General features: G+C 41.6%; 2 protein-coding genes across 6 annotated transcripts in view; one reads left to right on the forward strand and one right to left on the reverse strand.

The window, feature by feature from the left end:
* The window catches only part of fam222ba (family with sequence similarity 222 member Ba), a 36,238-nt gene extending 29,216 nt beyond the window's left edge, over positions 1 to 7,022 (forward strand). For both annotated transcript variants that reach the window (XM_031741614.2, XM_039618346.1), the window contains one exon: positions 1,950 to 7,022. In XM_031741614.2, the coding sequence (XP_031597474.1) occupies positions 1,950 to 3,679 (1,730 nt within the window). In that variant the 3' untranslated portion in view covers positions 3,680 to 7,022. The remainder of the gene's footprint in view (positions 1 to 1,949) is intronic.
* trpv1 (transient receptor potential cation channel, subfamily V, member 1) lies at positions 6,337 to 22,566 on the reverse strand. 4 transcript variants are annotated; one of them, XM_039618343.1, is made up of 17 exons: positions 22,400 to 22,566; positions 21,851 to 21,882; positions 19,465 to 19,696; positions 19,152 to 19,309; positions 18,895 to 19,047; positions 18,644 to 18,781; positions 14,086 to 14,384; positions 13,692 to 13,868; positions 13,449 to 13,604; positions 13,265 to 13,360; positions 13,090 to 13,160; positions 11,260 to 11,425; positions 11,108 to 11,174; positions 10,554 to 10,900; positions 10,356 to 10,477; positions 7,919 to 8,040; positions 6,337 to 7,837 (listed from the first exon to the last, which is right to left on the reverse strand). In XM_039618343.1, exons 3-17 carry the CDS (start codon positions 19,671 to 19,673, stop codon positions 7,758 to 7,760), a joined length of 2,361 nt encoding a protein of 786 aa, XP_039474277.1. In that variant the 5' UTR covers positions 19,674 to 19,696; positions 21,851 to 21,882; positions 22,400 to 22,566; the 3' UTR covers positions 6,337 to 7,757. The 4 variants fall into 4 exon arrangements, with proteins under 4 accessions (XP_039474277.1, XP_039474276.1, XP_031597471.1 ...); XM_039618342.1 differs by lacking the exon at positions 22,400 to 22,566 and adding an exon at positions 22,161 to 22,341; XM_031741611.2 differs by lacking the exon at positions 21,851 to 21,882.

Genomic DNA, 22,566 nt, shown 5'->3' on the forward strand with positions numbered 1-22,566 from the left:
CATCGCTGCCCATTGTTTCCTGTTCACAAATAAAGCTTGAATTAATTAGCCAGTTGGCACAACTCTTGGTGCCGCCATGTCAGCGCCCTCCATTCTGCTCCGCGCCTCATCCCACATGTCCAGTCCTCCCGCTGTGAGACCATGGCCGCCTGAAACCACAGATCTCTGCCAGAATTTCAGACTTTTAAAATTACTGCTCACTCAACAACAGAGGAGTAGCCAGTGTGCTATAAAGACGTGTTTTACTTGAGCTGAAAATCCCCCCTCCTTAAACAGAATGAAAGAGGGAATTAAATGGAGCTCAGAAACCGGTCAGAGCAGCGATTCTCTCCAAACATCGGCTCCGCTCATGTCCATCAGTCAGAGAGGTGTGGTGGAAGTAGGTCAGGCTGGCAGGGCTGAGGTGATTGCGGTAGCATGGTGGAGGACAGCAGGGACAGAAGCCTTTTTTTGTGGAAGTGAGATCAGTGTGTTAGAAAGATGCGAGCAGTCACATCCACCGAGGCTGAAAATGGACACAAGCAGCTGCTGCGCGAGCCAGCACCTGCACGATCCTGTCACAAATTTTTTAAAAGGAGCTTCACGCATACACAAACACACAATCGTGCTCACATTGTCACTTTGGCATTGTTAAATTTAGCCACAGTGCTTAGCAGGTGTAACAAATGTCTGTGAGCTGAGGCCTGGGAGGTGTTCCCACAGATCATAGACGCAGCTTCTGTGTCTGATTACTTGTCTGCTGTCATGGAGCTGTGCTCTCTGTGTCTATCTCGCTCTCTCTTTTTTCCTTCTCCCCTTGGCAGCCACAGGGGACCATCACAGCCTTTTTTTTTCTGTTTATCTTGTGATTTTTTTTATTTATTTATTTATTTATTTTTTAGTAGCAAGCGGCACAGCCCACCCTCAGATGCATTCTTATTCTTTGCCCAGATAATGCGTCAATTAAGGCCACTAAAAGCTCCTGACCTCAAAGTCCCCAATGATACCACCAAATTGGATTTTAGACTGGGAATGTGTCGGCACCAATAATTCTGCAGAGACTCAGATTGGAAATCTTTCTTTGTCCTCCTGAGACGGGGGGGTTTAGGAGAAAAACAGGCAAGTATGGAATATGAGAGTGCCTTCCAAATCAAGTTCACTCAGCTACTCTGATTTCAACTGATGTGCTCTTTTGTGCCATATACATTTCTACCTGAATTAAAGCTGGGGTAGGAAACATGTTTTTGGCATCAGTGGTTTTAAAAAAAAAATCTAGAATCTAAAATCTAACCTTTCAGCATATGGTGATTTAAGTGGTCTGAGTTGAAACGAGACTCCTGCACCTACTCTGAGATCTGTTTTCATGCTGTAGAAAATATAGGCCACGAGGAGAGACTGGTAGAAGGCAAGTGGTATAAAGCAGCGGTCCCCAACCCTTTTTGCGCCACGGACCGGTTTATGCCCGACAATATTTTCACGGACCGGCAATAAGGTGTCGCGGATAAATACAACAAAATAAAACTAGTGCCGGTACCAAAAAAAAGAAGATTTATTCATAACACACGTGAAAAGACCCAGGAAAACCGAGTTAACGATAAAAACGATAACAAAATAACGCTGAAAACCGATAAAAACCCTGAAAACCATACATTTCACACCTGAGCCTCAACTCTCGCGGCCCGGTACCAAACGACTCACGGACCGGTACCGGTCCGAGGCCCGGGGGTTGGGGACCGCTGGTATAAAGGATAAGAAGTAAGATGAATGAAGGACTTTGACATGGGAGAGCACAGCATGAAGCCAAAAGTTATCATTGAGCATATCTCAAACTTCCTCTTTTCAAGTTGTAGGGGTTTTTTTCCATTCTAGATTTTGGCCTGCTGCCTAATGTGTCTCTCTTTTTTTCCCTACCCTCTGTCTCCTTTTTCTTTCTACTTATTGCCTCCGATCTGTCCTGTTCCTCACCTCAGGGGACACCACACAAAGGATGAGATCCGCTCCATTTCCAACCCCTGCAGAATTGGATGCATATGCTAAGAAGGTTGCCAACAACCCCCTCACCATTAAGATCTTCCCCAACAGCGTCAAGGTCCCCCAGAGGAACCACGTGCGCCGTACTGTCAACGGGCTGGATACGTCAGGCCAGCGCTACAGCCCTTACCCTTCCTCTCAGGCCAGTGCCAAGACAGGCCTCCTCGCCATCGTCAAGGTGCCCACTGTCAAAGGCATCCTAAAAGATTTTGACGGCAGCCGGGCTCGCTTGCATCCTGACGTCATCATGAACCCCCCTACGGGACCCTATCAGGTGGCTTCAACCAGCACTTTAAACCACCAGGTGCAGAACCTTCCCCGGCCCCAGCAGAGCTTACCCCTTCCACCGCAGGACCCCCCTCAGACTGTGCATATACCCCTTCCTCAGCAGCAGGTGCACACCCAGAGTCTCAGACAGCCTCCCCCAATGGCCCAGCACCCTCAGGGCCCAGCCAGACTCCAGACTCAGTCCCAGCACCCAGCTCTCGGGCACCCACAGGGGCCACCTACTGTCATGCTCCAGCAGCAGCACCTTCAGCAGCAGCAGCAGCAGCAGCCTCCACCTGGCCTGCAGGGAAGCAGAAAGCTTCCCGATGGCGATGCACCACCTAATGTTACTGTCTCTACCTCAACCATTCCACTCTCTATGGCTGCTGGTCTGAACCAGGGCCGCCAAGCTGACCTGAACACCATCGTACATCAGATCAACCAATTCTGCCAAGCTCGGGCCCAGGGTTCAGGAACCACCTCCATGTGTGAGGGCCAGATCGCCAACCCCAGCCCCATCAGTCGCAACCTGCTTATCAGCGCTTGTTCTAGGGTTTCCATGCACAGTAACCCTGCCACCCCTGGCTTCCCCCCACCCAACTGCATCATTGGCTCTCAAGAAAAAGCCACAGCCCCAGTGGGAGCTCACCCTCCACCCAGTGTGGCTGCTATGAACCACTTGCCTTCCAACCACACTGATCTCAAGCAGCAGCACCAACTGCAGCAGCACCAACTGCACCCACATCAAAATCAGCAGCAGCAGCAACTACAACATACCACGCAGCAGCAGCAGCAGAAGATGTGCTCTTGGAATCAGCATCAGTTGGCTCATGTGCCCCACATTCAGAATGGGGGGAGCCACCTCTGCAAGCAGCCTTCCAGGGACGCCACCTTCCATTTTAAGGGCATGGGCTACCCTGCAGAGGTGTGCGTGGGTCAGCCTTACTCACTAAAACCTCCCGTAGAGAGGCCCACCCCCTCCCCACCTGTTAACAACAATGGCATGCCCGTCCCCATGGCCCACTACACTAACAGTCACTACTTCCAGTCGCACATTTGGAACAGCAGCATCCTACCCACACCCAACAGTGACAGCTCTGGGTCTCAGGACATAGCCATGCCATTCCACGGTGCAGGCCCAGGAGGGTGCACCACTCTAGACTGTGCCCCCCCTGGGGCTCCCCATTACCGGCTAGGATCAAGCTCCTCCTCCTCCTCCTCGTCCGCCCAGACTAATCTGATGCAAACAGCAGATTACTTGGGTGGGGACTTCCAGACGCCCTATTTCCGCGATCAGAATCTAGGGTTGATGGGCAAGATGCACAGGCCCCCTCTGAGCAGGGTAGGTCCAGAGGTTGGGGATGGCAGAACCGCTCTCATCCAGCACCCAGGGTACAGATAAGCTATGGCCTTGTCTCCACAACTGTTATCAGCACCCTTTGTTTAGTCTTAAGAAAGGAAACACGTGAATAAAACTCAACTCATAACTTAAGCAAATGACTGCTAATGTTAAAGAGGGTAAATTAATATATTTAATGAAGATCAGTAGTTTTTTTGTTTGTTTGTTTAATCTTGCAAGTGATCAATTGCTAATTTTAGGTTTAATGAGGGCTTCTACCTGGCACTTCATACTGTTTATTACCTGCTTTTTTTCCTTGATGATACTTGTGAATCTGCGTGCCTGGATCTCAAGTGATCCTGTGTCATTTCTACTTCAGACCTGCCACTAAAGTTTCCTTATGCATGCTCCTTATGCAAAAGAAAAACAGATCTACTGATAGATTTTTATTTTTTTTTTCTTCCTGTAACAGGACCATGTCAGGAAATTTTTTTGGCTCCGACTAGTTTCATTAAACTCGTTTTCATTTCGATGATTAAACGCAGTCACTTCAGGACAAAAGAGAGAGCGATGACCGTGTTTCGATGCAAAGTCATCAGTTAGTGAAGTCTAACAGAGTCCAGCTGGGACCTGTTCCAGAAAGCAGGTTTAGTTAGTTTGAGTTGATGAGGTTCAGTTTCTTTTTGTTGCAGCTGGATCAGTCAGCTTAGGTAATATTAAAAAAAAAAAAAAAAAGCAGTCATCAGTGGAGCCCCGATACCAACATTCACTGACAACGGGTAAATAAAGAGCAAATCTTCCACCTTAAATGGAAATATGAATGTGTGTCAATCTGTCACATTTTTCTTTTCTTTTTTTTTGTTTTTTTTTGTTTGAAGTTACATTTTATTCAGCATTGCAATAATTTATTCAGCTTGAATTTTACTTATTTTTTTTAATGGAAGTTGGAATCCTACCTTTTTTTGGCTAAAATATCTGAATAGAACATGGTTGCAACCTGAAGGCTGAAATACAGGCGAAAGCAGCGGAATATTGGAGTATGGATCAAACAGATATGACGGCATTTAATTACTGTAACGTCAAAGTCTGTTGTAATGATTTGCGTGATTTGTAGTAAAAAACTGACTGTACCTTTTAAGACAGCTTTGTTACATTCACTCAGTAGCATATATTGACCTCAGCATGTGTGCATATTTCACATGCTATGGGAACACTTTTGGACTGTCTGCAGTCTGTACTCACAGACTCACTCTGAACTACATGTAGCTTGGTTTAAGAAGCTGGTTTCAGCAGGTACGCAATCATCCTCCCTCAGTCATCTTCACCATGTTATGCCGCTGTGATAAAATAGGATATATCATGAGATATGATATAATACTTGAAGTATGTAAGTTAAAAATGATAGTATAACCAACAAACATGACAAGCTTCATGCAGAGGATTTTTTTTTTTTTTTTTTTTTAATTTGTTAATTTAAATAGGGATTGTGCCAGTATGCAGTTTAGTGTCGAGAAACTGGTTAAGAACCTGACAGCTGCCTTCCTGTCTACAGAGTTATAAAGGAAGACAGTGTAGCATGCAGTAGATTTTATTCAGATTTAATCTTCCATGTCCACGGATCGCTGTATGTCCAGATCGATAGTCTTGAAAGGAAGAAAGTCCTCGGACAACAAAGTCAATATTCAACCAGAAAGTAACCTAACTCTCAACTCTGCATTCACTGGTGGATAAAAGGAGGTTAAAGAGAACCTGCAGGTTAGAGTCACAGAGTCGGTTATGCCAACTGACTGACCCAGAGTTCCTCATGTCAAAGTTAACAAACCTCAAACTTTGGCTAAATCTGCTTTCTGGAATAGGCCTCAGGCAAAGCTTGCAGTATGCACACGTTCACAGAGGGTTTCTCCTTCTTTTTAAATGTCATTATTTGTATAATAGGATTCTTCAAGATCGATACCTCTCCGTCACTTAAGGAAGTGTGTAATCAGGTTGTTTGTACATATTTAAGTTCCAAGAGGGAGCAAACAAGTTGAAAAAACTTTGATGCTCGGTCCTGCTTCACATGCTGCAATGAATTCAGGTGTTTAAAAAGAAAAAAAAAAAAGAAATAACAGACTGCGTCAGTGCCACATTTGGCAGCGAGATTGTGAAATGTTTGTGACAAGGAAGGTTGTGATTAAATTTACTCCTACCTTTTTAAAGGCGGCCAAAGTCAGGTTAACAAGGACACACTGTTAGGAAGCAGTGCCATTTTTAATGTTCGTGTCCTTTTCAGATCATCTTTGTATCCATGACAAATGCGTTTACTTGAATGTTTGAGATGATTCGTTTTGCAGGTATTGAAAGGCACGGACAAAAGTCTCTGAAGTAGAAGAAATCCGTGTCAGTTCCCCATAGGAACTCACTACACGCCTAGCTAGATTTGTGGTCCCAACAATGGACACCTCAGCGAACTAAATTACGTGTTGTTGCTACTGATGCTGAACTGAAAAGACCAAATTGATCACTTGCAAGATCACTCGGAGGTAAACAAAGCCCGACTTTTAAGTGAAACAGCAAATGCATTGTTTATTTTATTGTACACTGGCTTACCTACTAGACTACTGTAACTTTAAAGTTTAATGATTGTGTGTGAATGCTGCCTGTGTGTGTGTGTGTGTGTGTGTGTGTGTGTGTGTGTGTGTGTGTGTGTGTGTGTGTGTGTGTGTGTGTGTGTGTGTGTGTGTGTGTGTGTGTGTGTGTGTGTGTGTGTGTGTGTGTGTGTGTGTGTGTGTGTGTGTGTGTGTGTGTGTGTGTGTGTGTGTGAGATATATAACGCAATGGCACCCATGTTTTGTTCTCCTAACCCCCTAACGACCCTTAAAAAGCCTTAAGTGTTTGGTCCTTGGACTTTCCTTTGAAAATGAGCATGGTTTAATGAAAACCCCAAATAAGAAGGAAGAGGCAATGGTAAGGATACACAGAAACAGCAATTTTGTTTTGCTTTTCTTTTTTTTTTCTTTTGACTTTTTACTTTAATGAAGTTTTGTTGAATAGGCAGAGCAATTCCTTAGATATTCTTTATTATGTAAAGTGAGGAAAATGAGTAATATTTTGTAACTATATATTTTTAGCAATGTGTAGTTTCTGAGCTGTAACATTTTTTTTTTCTTCTCCCTCCCCTCCCCACAAAGTTTCAAAGCTTCAGTTTGCAGTTGTGACTATTTATAATACTTGATTTGCTTGTTATTTAAAAATTTATTTTCTTTCTTTATTTCTTGTACTGTTGCTGTGAAATGGAAGAAGGTCCACGAGCCTTTCTTTACTGTCATTCTGTACGACAGATAAGAGGCAAGAGCGTGAGAGTTGTGCTACTCTTTTTGTAATATTGTAATAATAAAATAAAGTTCTAATTTATGCTTTGAACTCAGTTCGCTTGAACATTAATTTGTGTAAATTAACTGTTGTCATCCTCTGTGACAGTTCAGGTAGCTACACACACGCACATTTGTCTCTCTCATAATCAGCCCTAGAAGCAACTCGGTGTTTCTAAAGGCTTGTCTAAGCCACATATAATTTGTAACTGTGACAGGTAGAGCCAAAGGTGGTGATTGCTACACCAATTGCTGCCGCTTCATGCCATTTATCCAGGCCGGAACAGGAAGTGGAGTAGACAAAGCAAGCTGTGAAATCTGCGGGACTGATCTGGTCGCAGTAGATTTAGCTTGTCTGGCTGTGATGAAAATGGGCCTGGTATAAAGGGCACACAGCGGGAGGGCAGGATCAGCACCTTGGTGAGCGGCATTACTCCACGAAGGTTTTCGAGCGATTCCAGAGGTGCCAGCAGGTTATGGCCTTTGAGCAGAGGATATGCATCCAGTTGACATGCAGGAGCAGCATGTAGAAGAAGCCTCTGGATTAAATTTCTGCTTTAAATGTTTGCTTTAAAATTTCTTTGCTATTTACACAACACTGCTTGGCGTTCAACACTGACAAATTGTGCTGTTTTAAACCATTGTCACTCAAACCCAAAGTGTCCACAAGGTTTTCTTTGGAAGGTGAAACACTGGGGTATCAATCAGTAAAGTAGATTATCCATGTCAGTTAAAATTATTGGGCAAGTAAAACAGCCAGTCAGGCTGAGTAGCCAGAGAGCAGCTCTCTGTTAGACCGGTGTCATCTCTGTGGAGTGGTACGCCTGCCACCGCCTACTGCCATCCATGAATAAGCCTCTCCAGCTCCTCCCTGTGGGTAAAGCAAGAGAATGTTAGTGGACTCGAATTACTTTCCTCCCTCACACAAATCCATGAATTCATGTTTCCGCACCTCTTTGTCGCCTCCTAGGCGGGGTTTCAGTGCCTGGCTGCTGGACACGCTCCCAACAGCCAGGATCCTCATCGATTTTGACCAGGTTGTTGTTCCATTTGTTCCAGTTGACTTCCTCCACTCTGAGGAGACAAGAGGACACATGCTCCAATTACTGTCTGCCGTGTGACACATCAATCAGCTGTCAGCAAAATTAGCGAACAACACGGTGTACTGTGCATCAATCGATTGTGCTCACACAGCTGCGTCTTGGATGAACTCTTCAATGCTAAACCTTTGTTTCTCCTTTGTTATTGTGCCTTGATGAAGTTGGCCTTTATCAGCCTTTCTTGTGAGCAGCAAAGTGGTGATCAGTTTCATGCAAGGGATTTTATACTCCTCGATATGAAGAATCTTAATGTGAAAACCTGGCCAATAAAGTCAGATAATAAGTCTAATATTACACCTCATACATCATCCTTCCTGTCACCAGGAAACCCGCTACAAACCCACAAAGACTGACACACATGCAGAGGTTCAATCTAGCACAGTTGAACACAAATAATATAGCCAATATCAAAATGTAGCCGAATTTATGACTAATAACTAATAATTATGTATTCAATACCCAAACGTGTTCTTTTCTCCTGTCTTTATACATGTCTGGATTTATCTGCAAGCGAGTTCAAGCCGCAGCTCACTAACAGCCAGTTTCTCTATTTATTTATTTTTTTTGCAGCGACAGAAGCCAACTAGTGCTAATGCACTTTGTAGTGATCAAACTGTAACAAATTTAGTAAGGTTAATGCAACATTTGAACATCATGTCAGCTGAAATAATTCTAAGTTAGATTATATTCATTATTTATGTCAGGCATTTTTAGTCTTTCTTGGACAGGGACAATAATAAAGTAGGGGAAAAGCAAGAATGACACAGGAAATGCAGACCCAAACTTTAGTGTTTTGACATATGAATAAGCTGCTCAACCAAGTGAGCTATAGCAGCGCACCATCAGGATTGTATTTTTCTTTTCTTTTTCTTTTTTTTAAATTTTAAGAGAAAAAGCTTTGACCCAACAGGGCCTCTATAACGGGGAACTAGTCAGCAGCTCTTGTGAGGCTGCATTTGGCATCATAGTGCTTTGTGCTAAGTCATCCTGCTAGCAGGTTTCCATGTTCAGCTGGTGTAGTATGTTGGTGTGCAATAAATGCAAAGTGCAGCTGAGGCTGATGGGAATAACAATATTTGACAAATAACTTGTTACCCCTTGAAACACTACTAGGAGAAAACACTGAAGCTCTTTTCTGAGCTGAGTGGTTTCTGTCATATTTCACCTTATCAAACAAAATGACTGGGTGTGCATCAGAAGCTAGGGAAGGTGGTCTCTGCCTGTGCAGCTATTCTTGGAAAAACCCAAAAACTGTTCTAATGGTTATCAAACCACATCTTTATTGATGTACTGAGGTGTTGCAACTCATCGTTAAGGAAACAAATGCAGAATGAAATATTTGATTTTGTAATACCACTAGATGAAAACTAAAAGGAACTTCCTGTATTATAATAATACAGGAAGTATAATAATAATTATTATTATCTGCAGCTCTATATTTTGACTCTTGGACTTCATTAGAGTAGCTTTGCATGACTCACAATTCAAGAATAATCCTTATTTATCTTATGCTGGTGCAGCCCCTCAGTTCATTTGTCTCAAACGAGCCATTCACTTTAAGCAGATTTCTTCTGGATTGATGCTCCTAATAAAAGAAAGGCTTTAACAGCAGGTGGGTGTGGCCGCTGGGCTCACTGATGTGCCTGAGACAGCCTTATTAACAGCAAATGTATCATATTTGACACAGCGGTTTTTGATACCTATGTGTGTGTGTGCCCCCCTCCCCCACAATAAAGAAATAAATAAGTATAACCATAAACTATAAATATTTCATGGTTCAGGCTTAAACAGGGTTAAGGATGTCCTGGTTCACTGATATATGGAATTCAAAGTAAAACAGTGAAACTGAGTGTTTGGAGCAAGTGTTTGGAGTAAGCCTTGAGCTGCTGGTTCATAGGAATTAATTGTACACGTGCTCATTATTTTAAACCTTTTGCCATGTTTAAACTGAGAATGTACAAGAGCTACAGCCTTCAGGAAGCTGGGACTTCATTTTGCCCACAGACATCCAACCCTGCCCTATTCCAATATGTCACTGGAAAGAAATGAGGCCTCTATCTCCATTGGGGGTTAAGGTAAGGGCGTACCCTTCAAACTGACAGAAACATAAGATGGCGTTGGTTAAAAGCTTAGGTTTTTTATTAAAAAAAGCTATGAAGATGCTGAAATGCATCCCTTAGACCCACAAATGTCAACCCCATGGTGGAGCTAGAGTGTCCAGGGCATTTGCATCCCTTTGAAAATGTGTGGCTAACAACTGTGCTGTCACTGAACTGAATAGAAGCCAACCTGAAACACCGCCGGCGGTCCTTTCCAATAGCAGTGTTGAGATTTTTCTCCACCCCACAGCGAAAATAACCCCTCAGGCAACAGGGCAGTCTCTTCTCCATGTCCAGGATAGTGATAGCCCTCTGAAAGCAGTCACATCATTTAAATCACACATACTTCACTTAAACACTCACATCAGCTCTGAACACTCCAACTGACCTGTAGCTTCCAGATGCTGGTGGTCTCATTGGTGAGCTTCTCCACAGTGCGGTTCATGAGCGCGATGAGCATGTTGAGCAGCAGGATGTAGGTAAGTATGATATAGAAGATGAGGAGCACGTAGAAGACCTCTATGTACTTGTAATCCTGGATGAACTCCATGTCGCCCATGCCAATGGTGAACTTGAAGAGCTGCAGGGTAGTGTAGGAGATGTTTGAGAAGGTGGGTTTGACACAATCCTCCTCAGGACCAACAAGGAGAAAACGTGATTTAGTGGTGTTCGTTGTATTCAGCTCTTTATCAGGAGACTTGTCAGCTGTAGGGTCTTTAAGCAGGGTGACCACCGCTGTGATAGGAAACAGGAAGCAGGTTACATCCTCTGTAATATTCTTTTCGTAAAAGAGTTTAGAAATGTAAAAGCACGCAACTTTTAAAATAAAATTAAAAAAACTAATATAATGCCCAAAGTTATATTTTTAAGTCAGAAATCATTTTGTGGACATAGCAGATGTTTTTGTGCAAACCGTTCTCCTTTTTAGAGAGGGTATAATACCTGCTGAAAATCCAAAGAGGAAGACGATGTAGACAAATAGAAAGCGCAGGATGTCACTGAGGATCATCTGCAAACAAGGAGACAGAGAGCCTCAGTGATGGGATCAGTTGCTACTATCTTCTCTGTGGAACTGCGTGGCATGCGAGGGCTACCTTTTGTATCATGACACTGTAGATGCCCATATGCTCGTTGCCCCTGGAGAAGTAAAGAATGTTCACCCAGCTGAGAGCAAGACACAACACCAGGAAGCTGAGGTACTCATCCCTCCCAAACAGGTGGAGCCCAGTGGAGATCAGGAAGAGGACACCCTGCAAAAGACTATCAGCGGCAGCACTGTAATAACTATTAACATGATTGCTGAGGAGTTTTACTGTGCTGTACATCTTCCACAAACCATTTAATTGCAAAGTGTTGTGAATAACTTATTTTTTCCCAAAAGAAGCACAATACCTATAGAAACTATACAACCAGTTTACCAATGTAAATACATACTGGTAGTGTATGTGGCTTACACCACATACACTACCAGTCGTCAGTTTGGACAGACCTTAGCATTTCATGCTTTTTATTTATTTTTACTTCTTACTACGTTGTAGATACAAACTGAAGACATCAAATCTATGAAGTAAGATATATGAAATTATGTACCAAAGAAAAAACATAAATAAATAAATAACTCTAAATATGTCTTATATTTTAGATTCCCCAAAGTAGCCACCTTTTGCTTTGGTGACACCACTGCAAACCTTCAGTCATTCTGGAAAACTGCAAAAACTTTGTGTCCCCAAGTGCAGTTGCAAAAACCATTAAGTGCTACAACAAAACTGGCACACATGAGGACCACCCCAGGAAAGGAAAACCAAGAGTCACCTCTGCTGCTGAGGATAAATTCATCCAAATCACCAGCCTCAGAAATCGCAAGTTAACAGTATCTCTGATTAGAGCAGATTAGAGGTCAAATAGCTGCTAAGAAACACCTACTAAGGAAAAGCAACAAGCAGAAGAGATTTGTTTAAACCAAGAAACACAAGGAATGGACATTAGACTGTTGAAAATCTGTGCTTTGGTCTGATGAGTCCAAATGTGAGATCTTTGGTTCCACCCGCCGTGTCTTTGTGCGACACAGAAAAGGTGAACGGATGGTCTCTACATGCATGGTTGCCACTGTGAAGCACGGTGTCGAAGTGCTTTGCAGGTGACACTGTTGGGGATTTATTCAAAACTGAAGGCACACTGAACCAGCATGGCTACCACAGCATCCTGCAGCAACATGCCATCCCATCCGGTTTGTGTTTAGCTGGAGCATCATTTATTTATCAATAGGACAATGACCCCAAACACACCTCCAGGCTGTGTAAGGCCTATTTGACCAAGAAGGAGAGTGATGGAGTGCTGCGCCAGATTGCCTGGCCTCCACAGTCACCTAACCTAAACCAAATTGAGATGGTTTGGGATGAGATTTGACCACAGAGTGAAGGCAAAAGGCCCAACAAGTGCTCAGCATCTCTGGGAACTCCGTCAAGACTGTTTGAAAACCATTTCAGGTGACTACCTCATGAAGGTCATCGAGAGAATGCCAAGAGTGTGCAAAGCATTAATCAAAGCAAAGGGTGGCTATTTTGAAGAATCTAAAATATAAAACATGTTTTGAGGTATTTCACACTTTTTTTTAACTACATAATTCCATATGTGTTCATTCACAGTTATGATGCCTTCAGTGAGAATCTACAATGTAAATAGAAAAACACATTAAATGAGAAGGTGTGTCCAAACTTTTGACTGGTAGTGAACATGCATCATTAAATCACAACAACTGCTGCAGCCATTTGAATCTATTAAAAGGAAATGTTAGTTGTAAAGGGGCTTTAGGTGATTGCTGCACGAATGCAAGTGGCGACTCTGTATCAGAAATAATACTGTATTACAAAGAGGTGAGAAAACTCCACAAGGTGTCTTTAATTTTGAGCATGCCTGCTACTTACAAAAGAATCTCATAATATCCGTCAACCAGCAGGGTCTCCAGCTTTGGTCGTTTCCTCATCATATCTATAATCTAGGGATTCAGATGAGGTAATCAGTCATGTTACTGGACTACAACTTCCACTAGGTGGTGATATAAGAAAGTAGATGTACACAAACACAAAGTTAATTACATACCCCTATGAAAAAGAAGTAGCAGTTCGCAACTGCTGTCACCAGCCAAGCTAAAATGTACAGGTGATCATTGGTCTTGAGCTTAATGGGAAGTAATGGCTGTGGGGCACAGAGGGAACATCATCCACATTAGCACAGGCCTGTCTGTGATGCTTGCACAGCTCACCTTTTGTGTCAGTCAGCTCACCATGCTTTCTTTCTTATAGTAGGCTAGGAGAGTAAAGATGATCAAGTACACAAGGTAGGACAGGAAGTTGAAGAAAAACATTCCACTGGCAAACCTATTCCACTTTTCTTCAAGCAGTTGGATCAGAGGCTCCGTCTCGAGCATCTCGTGACGGTTCTGAGAGGAGAAAGGAGGAGATGCACGTTTGAGTACAGAACAGCACACAACTACTGCTCTGACTGGTGTCACGATGCTGGGACTCACAGGGATGTCGCTGCCGTAGATCAGTATCTTGAGCACTGAGTTCTCCTCGTATGAGTCCACAGAGGCCAGGTCGTACAGGGAGCAGTGGACGGGCCCGTAAACCCACTCTGTGAATTTACGAGACAAGTGTTTGGTTCCAGGCTCTTGGAACTCTCGTCTTAAGATGTGTGAGAACAGCTGTAGACAAGTGAAAAGGAAAGCTAGAACAAACAAAGTCTGTGAAGGTCTGATCTATTTCTGAAAACCCAGAAACCCACAGATCCCACCAAAACCTATAGTTTCTACCCTGTCAGTGGTAAAGGGAGGCCATACTATTCTTATGGCTCTGCATTTCGTTCTGACTGTAGCTTTTCGCATTTGGTAGTACTCTTAATATCAACCTGCAGTGTTTTACCCCAGTCTTGCCAGTGTGGGCAGCCATTTTGAGAGGTGTCAGGCCCTTCTTGTTCTCAATGTTTTCCAGCTGCACCTTGGGATACAGTCTCGCTGTGATCTTTAGAATACGGTCATACATGCTGACTATGAATTCTGTGTTGCACTTGGAGTTGTCAGCCACCATCACGAGGGCATGCAGGACCGTGTTGCCTTGAGAATCTACCATCTTAGCATCTGCTCGCTGGTATTCATTGTCCATGAGGAAGTCTACCACATCGGGCTGGTTGGTGCAGGCTGCCAGAGACAGGGGCAGCTCACCTGCAGACAAAAATTTGATGATATTTTAAAGTTTTATTCCAGCCTTACTTTTTTTTTTTTTTTTTTTAAATGAAAATCAGGGTGTTGAAAGTGGAAATGAAACACTAAATGTTTAAAGGCTAATTTACATCATGGAGCCCTGCTCTCAAAAACTGACACAGATGTAACTCTTTCTGTGTAACTGGATTTAAAAAAATAAGTGTTTTAAGGCTTTAAAACATGTTTAGCGCCATCTTCTGTCAGTACAGAGCATTACATCACTGGGTTGGTTGGTTACAGTCAGTAGACTAATATTAGTTTGTGTTAGCTAACTAATAACAGGACCAGTAACTCAGGGAAAAATAAGAACACTAAAACAAAAAAATCAGTCTAAAGGGACTATTTTTTTGCTGTCTCCTTTTGTGTGTTGTCCATCCAAACCATTAAAGAGCAAGCTGACAAATTCATGCTATCAGTACTGTACAGTACAGTACTGTGCAAAGGTATTACAGGTATTGTATTATAGATATTGACCTATGAATCATTCAAGCATTAAATAGGATACCTAAGTCAAGGAATGAAGTAGTGTTGTGTCAGCACATAGGAGACAACAATGAGCCAATTTTAAATTGTATCTTTAAGCACTTTTTCACTTAGTCTGCTGCAAAAAGAGATCATTTATTCTCATTTCTTTAGTTAAATCTATGAAAAATGCCGAAGATAACAGCTTAACAGACATAAAATACTTTTTCTTTTTTTTTTACCACAGGCCTTCAAGGTGGCTGTAGTTAAACCTTTACTCAAAAAGCCATCTCTAGACCCAGCAGTCTTAGCTAATTATATGCCAATCTCCAACCTTCCTTTCATATCAAAAATCCTTGAAAGAGTAGTTGTCAAACAGCTAACAGATCATCTGCAGAGGAATGGCTTATTTGAAGAGTTTCAGTCAGGTTTCAGAGCTCATCAAAGCACAGAAACAGCTTTAGTGAAGGTTACAATTGATCTTCTTATGGCCTCTGACAGTGGACTCATCTCTGTGCTTGTCCTGCTAGACTTTGTGCAGCGTTCGATACTGTTGATCATAATATCTTATTAGAATGATTAGACCATGCTGTAGGTATTACAGGTACTGCGCTGCAGTGGTTTGTATCATATCTATCTAACAGACTCCAATTTGTACATGTAAATGGAGAGTCCTCTTCACACACTAAGGTCAATTATGGCGTTCCACAGGGTTCAGTGCTAGGACCAATTCTGTTTACATTATAGGCTACATGTTTCCCCTAGGCAGCATCATTAGAAAACATAGCATAAATTTTCACTGCTATGCAGATGAAACACAGCTCTATCTATCCATGAAGCCAGGTAACACACACCAATTAGTTAAACTGCAGGAATGTCTTAAAGACATAAAGACCTGGATGGCCGCTAACTTTCTGCTCCTTAATTCAGATAAAACTGAGGTTATTGTACTCGGCCCTGAAAATCTTAGAAATATGGTATCTAGCCAGATTCTTACTCTGGATGGCATTACCTTGGCCTCCAGTAATGCTGTGAGGAATCTTGGAGTCATTTTTGACCAGGATATGTCCTTCAATGCACATATTAAACAAATATATGTAGGACTGCTTTCTTCCATTTGCACAACATCTCTAAAGTTAGAAATATCCTGTCTCAGAATGACGCTGAAAAACTAGTTCATGCATTTATTACTTCCAGGCTGGACTACTGTAATTCATTATTATCACGAAGTCCTAAAAACTCCCTGAAAAGCCTTCAGTTAATCCAAAATGCTGCAGCAAGAGTACTGACAGGGACTAGAACGAGAGAGCATATTTCTCCTGTATTGGCTTCCCTTCATTAGCTCCCTGTTAAATCCAGAATTGAATTCAAAATCCTGCTCCTCACATACAAGGTCTTAAATAATCAGGCCCCATCTTATCTTAATGACCTTATAGTACCATATCACCCCATTAGAGCACTTCGCTCTCGCACTGCAGGCTTACTTGTTGTTCCTAGAGTATTTAAAAGTAGAATGGGAGGGAGAACCTTCAGTTTTCAGGCCCCTCTTCTGTGGAACCAGCTTCCAGTTTGGATTCGGGAGACAGACACTATCTCTACTTTTAAGATTAAGCTTAAAACTTTCCTTTTTGCTAAAGCATATAGTTAGGGCTGGATCAGGTGATCCTGAATCCTCCCTTAGTTATGCTGCAATAGGCATAGGCTGCTGGGGATTCCCATGATGCATTGAGTTTTTCCTTTTCAGTCACCTTTTTCACTCACTATGTGTTAATAGACCTCTCTGCATTGAATCGTACTTGTTATTAATCTCTGTATCTCTTCCACAGCATGTCTTCTATCCTGTCTTCCTTCTCTCACCCCAACCGGTCGCAGCAGATGGCCGCCCCTCCCTGAGCCTTGTTCTGCCGGAGGTTTGTTCCTGTTAAAAGGGAGTTTTTCCTTCCCACAAGTGCTTGCTCATAGGGGGTCATTTGATTGTTGGGTTTTTCTCTGTATGTATTATTGTAGGGTCTACCTTACAATATAAAGCGCCTTGAGGCAACTGTTGTTATGATTTGGCGCTATATAAATAAAATTGAATTGCATTGAATTGAAATTTTTGCATCAACAAGGTGATTCCCAAAGAGCTATTAACCAAGAACTTGGCATATCTCGACATGGTGTGTCCTTAAAAAGTTTGAGGAAACCGGATAAGTGGAGAACAATAGAACTGACTGGCCTAAAAAAATCTGTCTGCAAGAGATGAACAGTATCTGAAAGTCAATGGCACTTAAGAAATGGCACTGATACTGGTACCGAGGAGTTCAGGAGAGAGGTGCAAAAAGTAGTGTCTACACCCATCTGTAGAGCATAGTGGTGGTTGCATTTTAACCAGTGGTGTTGGGGATCTTGTCAAAATTGAAATTATGAACATTTCCATATGTGTTTACAAATGCTTGGCTAAATTGCTCTAACTATTTCCCAATTTCCTAGCAAAATGTTATGAAAAGAGGGTTAGCTCAAGACTTGCACTGTATTATATTTTGTCAGCTGTTGTGGTTCATCGCTTGGTTTTTGAGGCTCACTGAGCAGAGCTGTATTCAGCTGAAGAAATGTTTTTTGTAACCTGCATTATATTGTGACAACTAGTTTTGAAGCCAGTTGTAGTTTTCTCTATGATTTAGGAACTACACATCAAGCTATTGGTGTGGGAAAGATTCCTGCATTACTCATATTGTCCATTTTTATCTCTAGCTTCCCTCTGACTTTGTAAAAAAAAATAAAAATGCAAAACTGGAAAATTAATTTGCAGAGTTCTTAAGCAAGGGATGAAACTTTTGGTAGCAAGAGTGTTCTGTTTTTCTTTGTGGTGTGTTTGCAGTTAAATTTCCGTTGACCAATGATGTTTGAGCAAGCTTTTGTGGCTCATGCAGAAAAAAATTCTGTCCAGGCAACAACAGAAAGAAACACATATGGTGAAACAGTCTTGAAACCATCAGCTATTATAAGTCATTGATTTAGCCATTAATTAGATTAAAAAAAATATTTCTGCATTTGTAAAAAATAACTGGCCGACTGAAGAAGAAGTCTTGACCCAGATAATGTGTATTAAACTGGTAATAGAATAAACTAGGTAGACGAGTTATATACTGAAGATGATAAATTGATTATAAATGACCAAATTTATGGCAAACAAATCATGAAGATCACATTTACTAAATATTCCAGGTATTCTGTACATTTGAAACAATTATTTTATGTTTGATTAAATAGTATGGTGTTACATCCATAAGAAAAATGTATCATATGAGACTTTTAAGGCTTAGATAAGTACCAGGGGTTATGTAACAGTAGATAGGGATACTATTATCACTAGTCACTCGTGTTTTCCACTAGTTGGTGTCATAGTTAAAAGAAACCTGAGGGTTTCGCTCTTGTTTCTCATTCCAGATTCAAAGCTGTACGGGTCTTTTAATTTACTCACATCTGATTCAGAATTCTGCATTTTGCAAAAGGACACTGAATAAAATACTTGGAAAGGGAGCAGCATGCCCGAAAAAGGACAATCTTCCCCTCTGAAAAACTTGCACACTGTTCATCTATACATATTTGAGTATTAAGTATATATCAAGGAAGCTGGGCCATCATATTGTTCCTTCAAAATAAAAAAATCACACTTCTGCTCTGATGCTAAAAACTACACAATAACCGGATGACTCATTGCATCTGCATATGATCTTTGCGTGAGGAATCTCCCCTCTGCAGCAGCATGTCCTTACCAAAGTAGAAGTAGGGACCCTTGTGTGGTTGGAAGAATTTCCCGCAGGCTCTGGCGTGGACGTCTGCACCTTTGCTCACCAACAGCTTGACATAAAATATACTTCTCCTCTCGATGGCTATATGCAGAGCTGTCTGGCCTGCAGGAAAATGAGTCACATTTATACATGTTCACTGCAGTACTGGAAAGAAAAAGCTGGCATAAAGGTTAAAAGAGTTAAAATAAAGCTCCCAGACGCAGAAAATCTGTTACCTTTGTAGTAGCTGTTGGTGTAGGCTGCATTCACAAACTCCTTAACATCACCCATCTTCTCTGAAATGTCGACCAACATATCCACGGTTTCATTCTTGCCTTCTTCGATGTGCAGCAGAGCTTTCATTAAGGGTGTTTTACCGTAGGACTGATCTGTGGATGTAAACACACATCCATGTTGTTAACACACAGGTCACCATGTTGAAGTTGACATGTTGAAGTTGCAGCTGTTGCATTATGGGTCCTCCATCACTCACACAAAGAGTCAGAGAGTTTCTTCATATTTTGGCGCAGGTACTCTTGAAGGCCATCCAGCTTGCTGATATCTCTGCTGGCCACTGCTTCAAACAGTCTGTCACGGTTAAACGTCTTGCTGTCTCTCCTGTTATCATGCTGATCCACACCTCGAATCCCTCTATACAAAAAACAAAGCAAAACAGTGTAACACACAGTAGCGTTACAGATGGTTATTAAATCAGGACTTTGGGGCTTGAAAATACCCAGCACCCATCCTATAATGAGTGTTATCTTGAGGCAGACATCATTTTATCACTGCATGGAGGGGCTCACTTGTCAAAGTTGAAATTGAATCTGATCTGAGGTTTCCTCTTCTCCATTTCTTCCTGGTAATCAGTGTCCATAGGTGTCTTGGGGGCCTCCAGGCCCAACCCCAAGGCAGAAGCCAGACCATCTTTCTTAGTCGCCTTTTGCTGCGATCTTTCCTCCTCTGTCCTGTCGTCTGTCTCCAGAGTGAAACCAAACATTTCCGATTTCTTCATTTTTCACCCTTTCCTCCAGTGATCTGTATGGAAATACAACACAGTTATCCATTATCCACGTGAAAAACGACAGAGGTGCTGCAGGGAGCTTTCAATACAAAGTGGGCACAATGCATTTTCTCTAATTTGTAGAGATTATTTTCAAGACAGTTACTGTTTCAGACACTCAGTAACAACCATTTTGTTGGTGTTTTTAAAAAATTATTTTTATTTAAATTGTAATTTATCGGCTTTATGAGCTTTGAGGGGATTAAGTTTGGTAGTCTTTGTGTGCGTGTCTCATTCTGTCTGTAAACAAGACAGATTGAAAATTTTTTATTAAATTCCGATGAAATGTTGTAGAGGTGTAGAGTGGAGTCAATCATCCATTCAAATTTAACTTACATCCATTCAACGTCTTCAAGGTCAAATCAATGAGTTATTGGTCAAAAACTGACAAAAAGGCTCATAATTTCAATTAGGCTCATAATTTCAATACTTACACCTGTGGGGTGTAGTGTCAACATACAGAAAGTACCATAGAAAGATTTAAAATATCATGTCATGTTTGACCTCACCTTCAAGGTCAATAGCTTGATCTGAATTTCAAAGTGATAATAATGCTATATAGAGCTATTTAAAACTATATTTCTTTGTTTGTTTGTATTGACATATAGGCATGTAGGGAAATGATGTTTGGGAATCCTACAGATCACGTTACTTTGGACTTCTGACCTCTTCTTCGAGCTCAAAGAAGGTCAAACTTTGCTTAAAAGCTTAAAACTTTGCTGCCATTGTTTGTAATGTCAGCATTTTGCAGGAACTGATATCGGTACATGGCGATTCTCATGCCAAAATTTAACCTCTGACCTCACTTTCACATTTAATCCCAAATGCATTACAGCTTTAAAGAAAGTAATGTCAAGAGAAAGAGCATGAGCTGCTAGTTAGTTACTGATTCCTAGTTACAAGTTGTACAAATCAATATTATTACAAACCTATTATCTGTTAGCTTCTCCTACATAATCTTTGCTTACAAAATACAAAACTATTCCCTTAAAAGTGTTTTGGCTGTCTTGGCAGAGATTTGTGCTCTCTGAGTGCTTCTTGTTGAAAAAATAAAAAGAATTTATCGAGCAACTAATCAAGTCCTATTTAGCCTGCAGACATTTGAAACATGAGAAAAAACTGAATAAAATCACTGTACATCCAGATCTGTCACTACAGTAAGTCATCTACAACAACTGGTTGGTTTAGGTTAACAATTTAAAACTGTGTCACTACACACTGCTTGGATTGAATTGGTTACAAACCAAACACTGCCATAAGCCACTGTAAATAATTCAGGTCAGAGCATGCAGCTTGGCTGCATCAGCAGAATCAGAAACGTTTACCACAGGGGCTCATCTCATCCGTCTGTAATGGCGCAGACATAACTTTCAGACATGTGATATTTCCCCACCCAGTGACTAACAAAGGAGGTTTTATTTAAAACACGACTTCCTTGACAACAGTAGAAACACAGCGCTCGATCTGCTAGCTACTTGCTGCTTTGTGGCATAATCAATTGGTTTACAGTGTGGTTACACATTCAGAGTCTAAAAGGATTCCTCCAAAGTTCAGCTGATAGTAAACAGACAATATGTTCTGATGTTAAAGAAAGACATGTCAAGGACCACGGGACTATACAGAAATCTTCTGTGGCTTCTTCTTCCCTTTTTCAGTCGGAAAATGGGGAATTAGTGATTCAGTGGAAACTGTGTTATACCCCATGAACATCATGGGAGGAACACAGCAAAAAAAAACAACAACAAAGGGCTGAAAAACAAAGAATAAGAATGCTTTCAATCACACAACTGAAATGGGAGTATTTTAAAGAAAGATGTGCTAAGCTTACATGTCTAAAAATGTATTCATTGTTAAACTGCTTTTACAGGAACCTCTCCTACTTCACGTCATTATGTCCTGGTGTATTATTTATGACTTATTGATCCATGATGCTCAGTAATGTGACCCTGCTCTGTATTCTCACTGAGGCGCAATCTAAACTGTGCAAAACATCCTTTTAACTGTGCGCTCCAACATGCTATCTATATACTAAATAAACAGTGCAACATGCCACAGTAGCACATTCTTCATGACCTAAAGCATTTTTTTATAAAGTGGCAATCAAAGCAGTAACAAATCAGCTGACTCACCAAACTTCAATCTTCATCATCTATACTGATTCCTTTGTTGAAAAAAAAAAAATCTGATGTTAATGTCAAAACCACAGACATATTCACACACCCTCAGAAACATGGGCGTGTGAATACTATTGTGTCTCTGAAGATGCCCGTTTAGCGTTAAGGGAAATGGGATAGTAGGAGCAAGGCAGAGGGAGATAAAATAGCCCGCCCTTGAGAAAATTAGAGCACTTTACTCCGGGCTTGAGTGCTTAAAAGGATGCTGTACTGACCATTACAGGACATCACAGAATACCACAGAGAATGCAGTGTATTAACTGACCTAACACAACAGAGTTTGCCTTTTTTTGATGACTCCAGCAAAGAGGAGCTACAGAGCAGATTGCAGTGTTAAAACAACAATTAAAAGCTTTTATGACCTTTGAATTTATACAAACTAAATAATCCACTGAAGCACTTAGCTGAACAAAGAAACAGGCATGAAGCAGAAGAGCAATGGCATGTTGTCCACAGAAAATCCTCAGAAAATGAAAGCAGAAGTTTCAAAAAGCAGAAACTTACCCCGAAGAATCAAATTCAGAATGCTGAAGGGATGTTTTTTTAGTCCATAAAGCTGCTCAAGTGGTTCCTGTACGTCTTACATGCCTCTTCGTGTTCTCGATGTGATGTACTTGTGTTTTTTTTAGTGCTGCTCTAGTCGTGTGACTAAATGTGTGGTTGCAGAGCAT

The sequence above is a fragment of the Oreochromis aureus genome, linkage group 10 (genome assembly GCF_013358895.1).
Source record: "Oreochromis aureus strain Israel breed Guangdong linkage group 10, ZZ_aureus, whole genome shotgun sequence".
In the NCBI taxonomy this organism is placed as follows: domain Eukaryota; kingdom Metazoa; phylum Chordata; class Actinopteri; order Cichliformes; family Cichlidae; genus Oreochromis; species Oreochromis aureus.

Coding starts and splice junctions, on each gene's coding strand:
- trpv1 (XM_031741611.2), bottom strand. CDS start 19,673: ATGAAGAAATCGGAAATGTTTGGTTTCACTCTGGAGACAGACGACAGG. Junction 13,161..13,264: donor GCTACTTCTTTTTCATAGGG/GTATGTAATTAA, acceptor CTGAATCCCTAG/ATTATAGATATGATGAGGAA. Junction 10,478..10,553: donor CCAGCATCTGGAAGCTACAG/GTCAGTTGGAGT, acceptor GACTGCTTTCAG/AGGGCTATCACTATCCTGGA.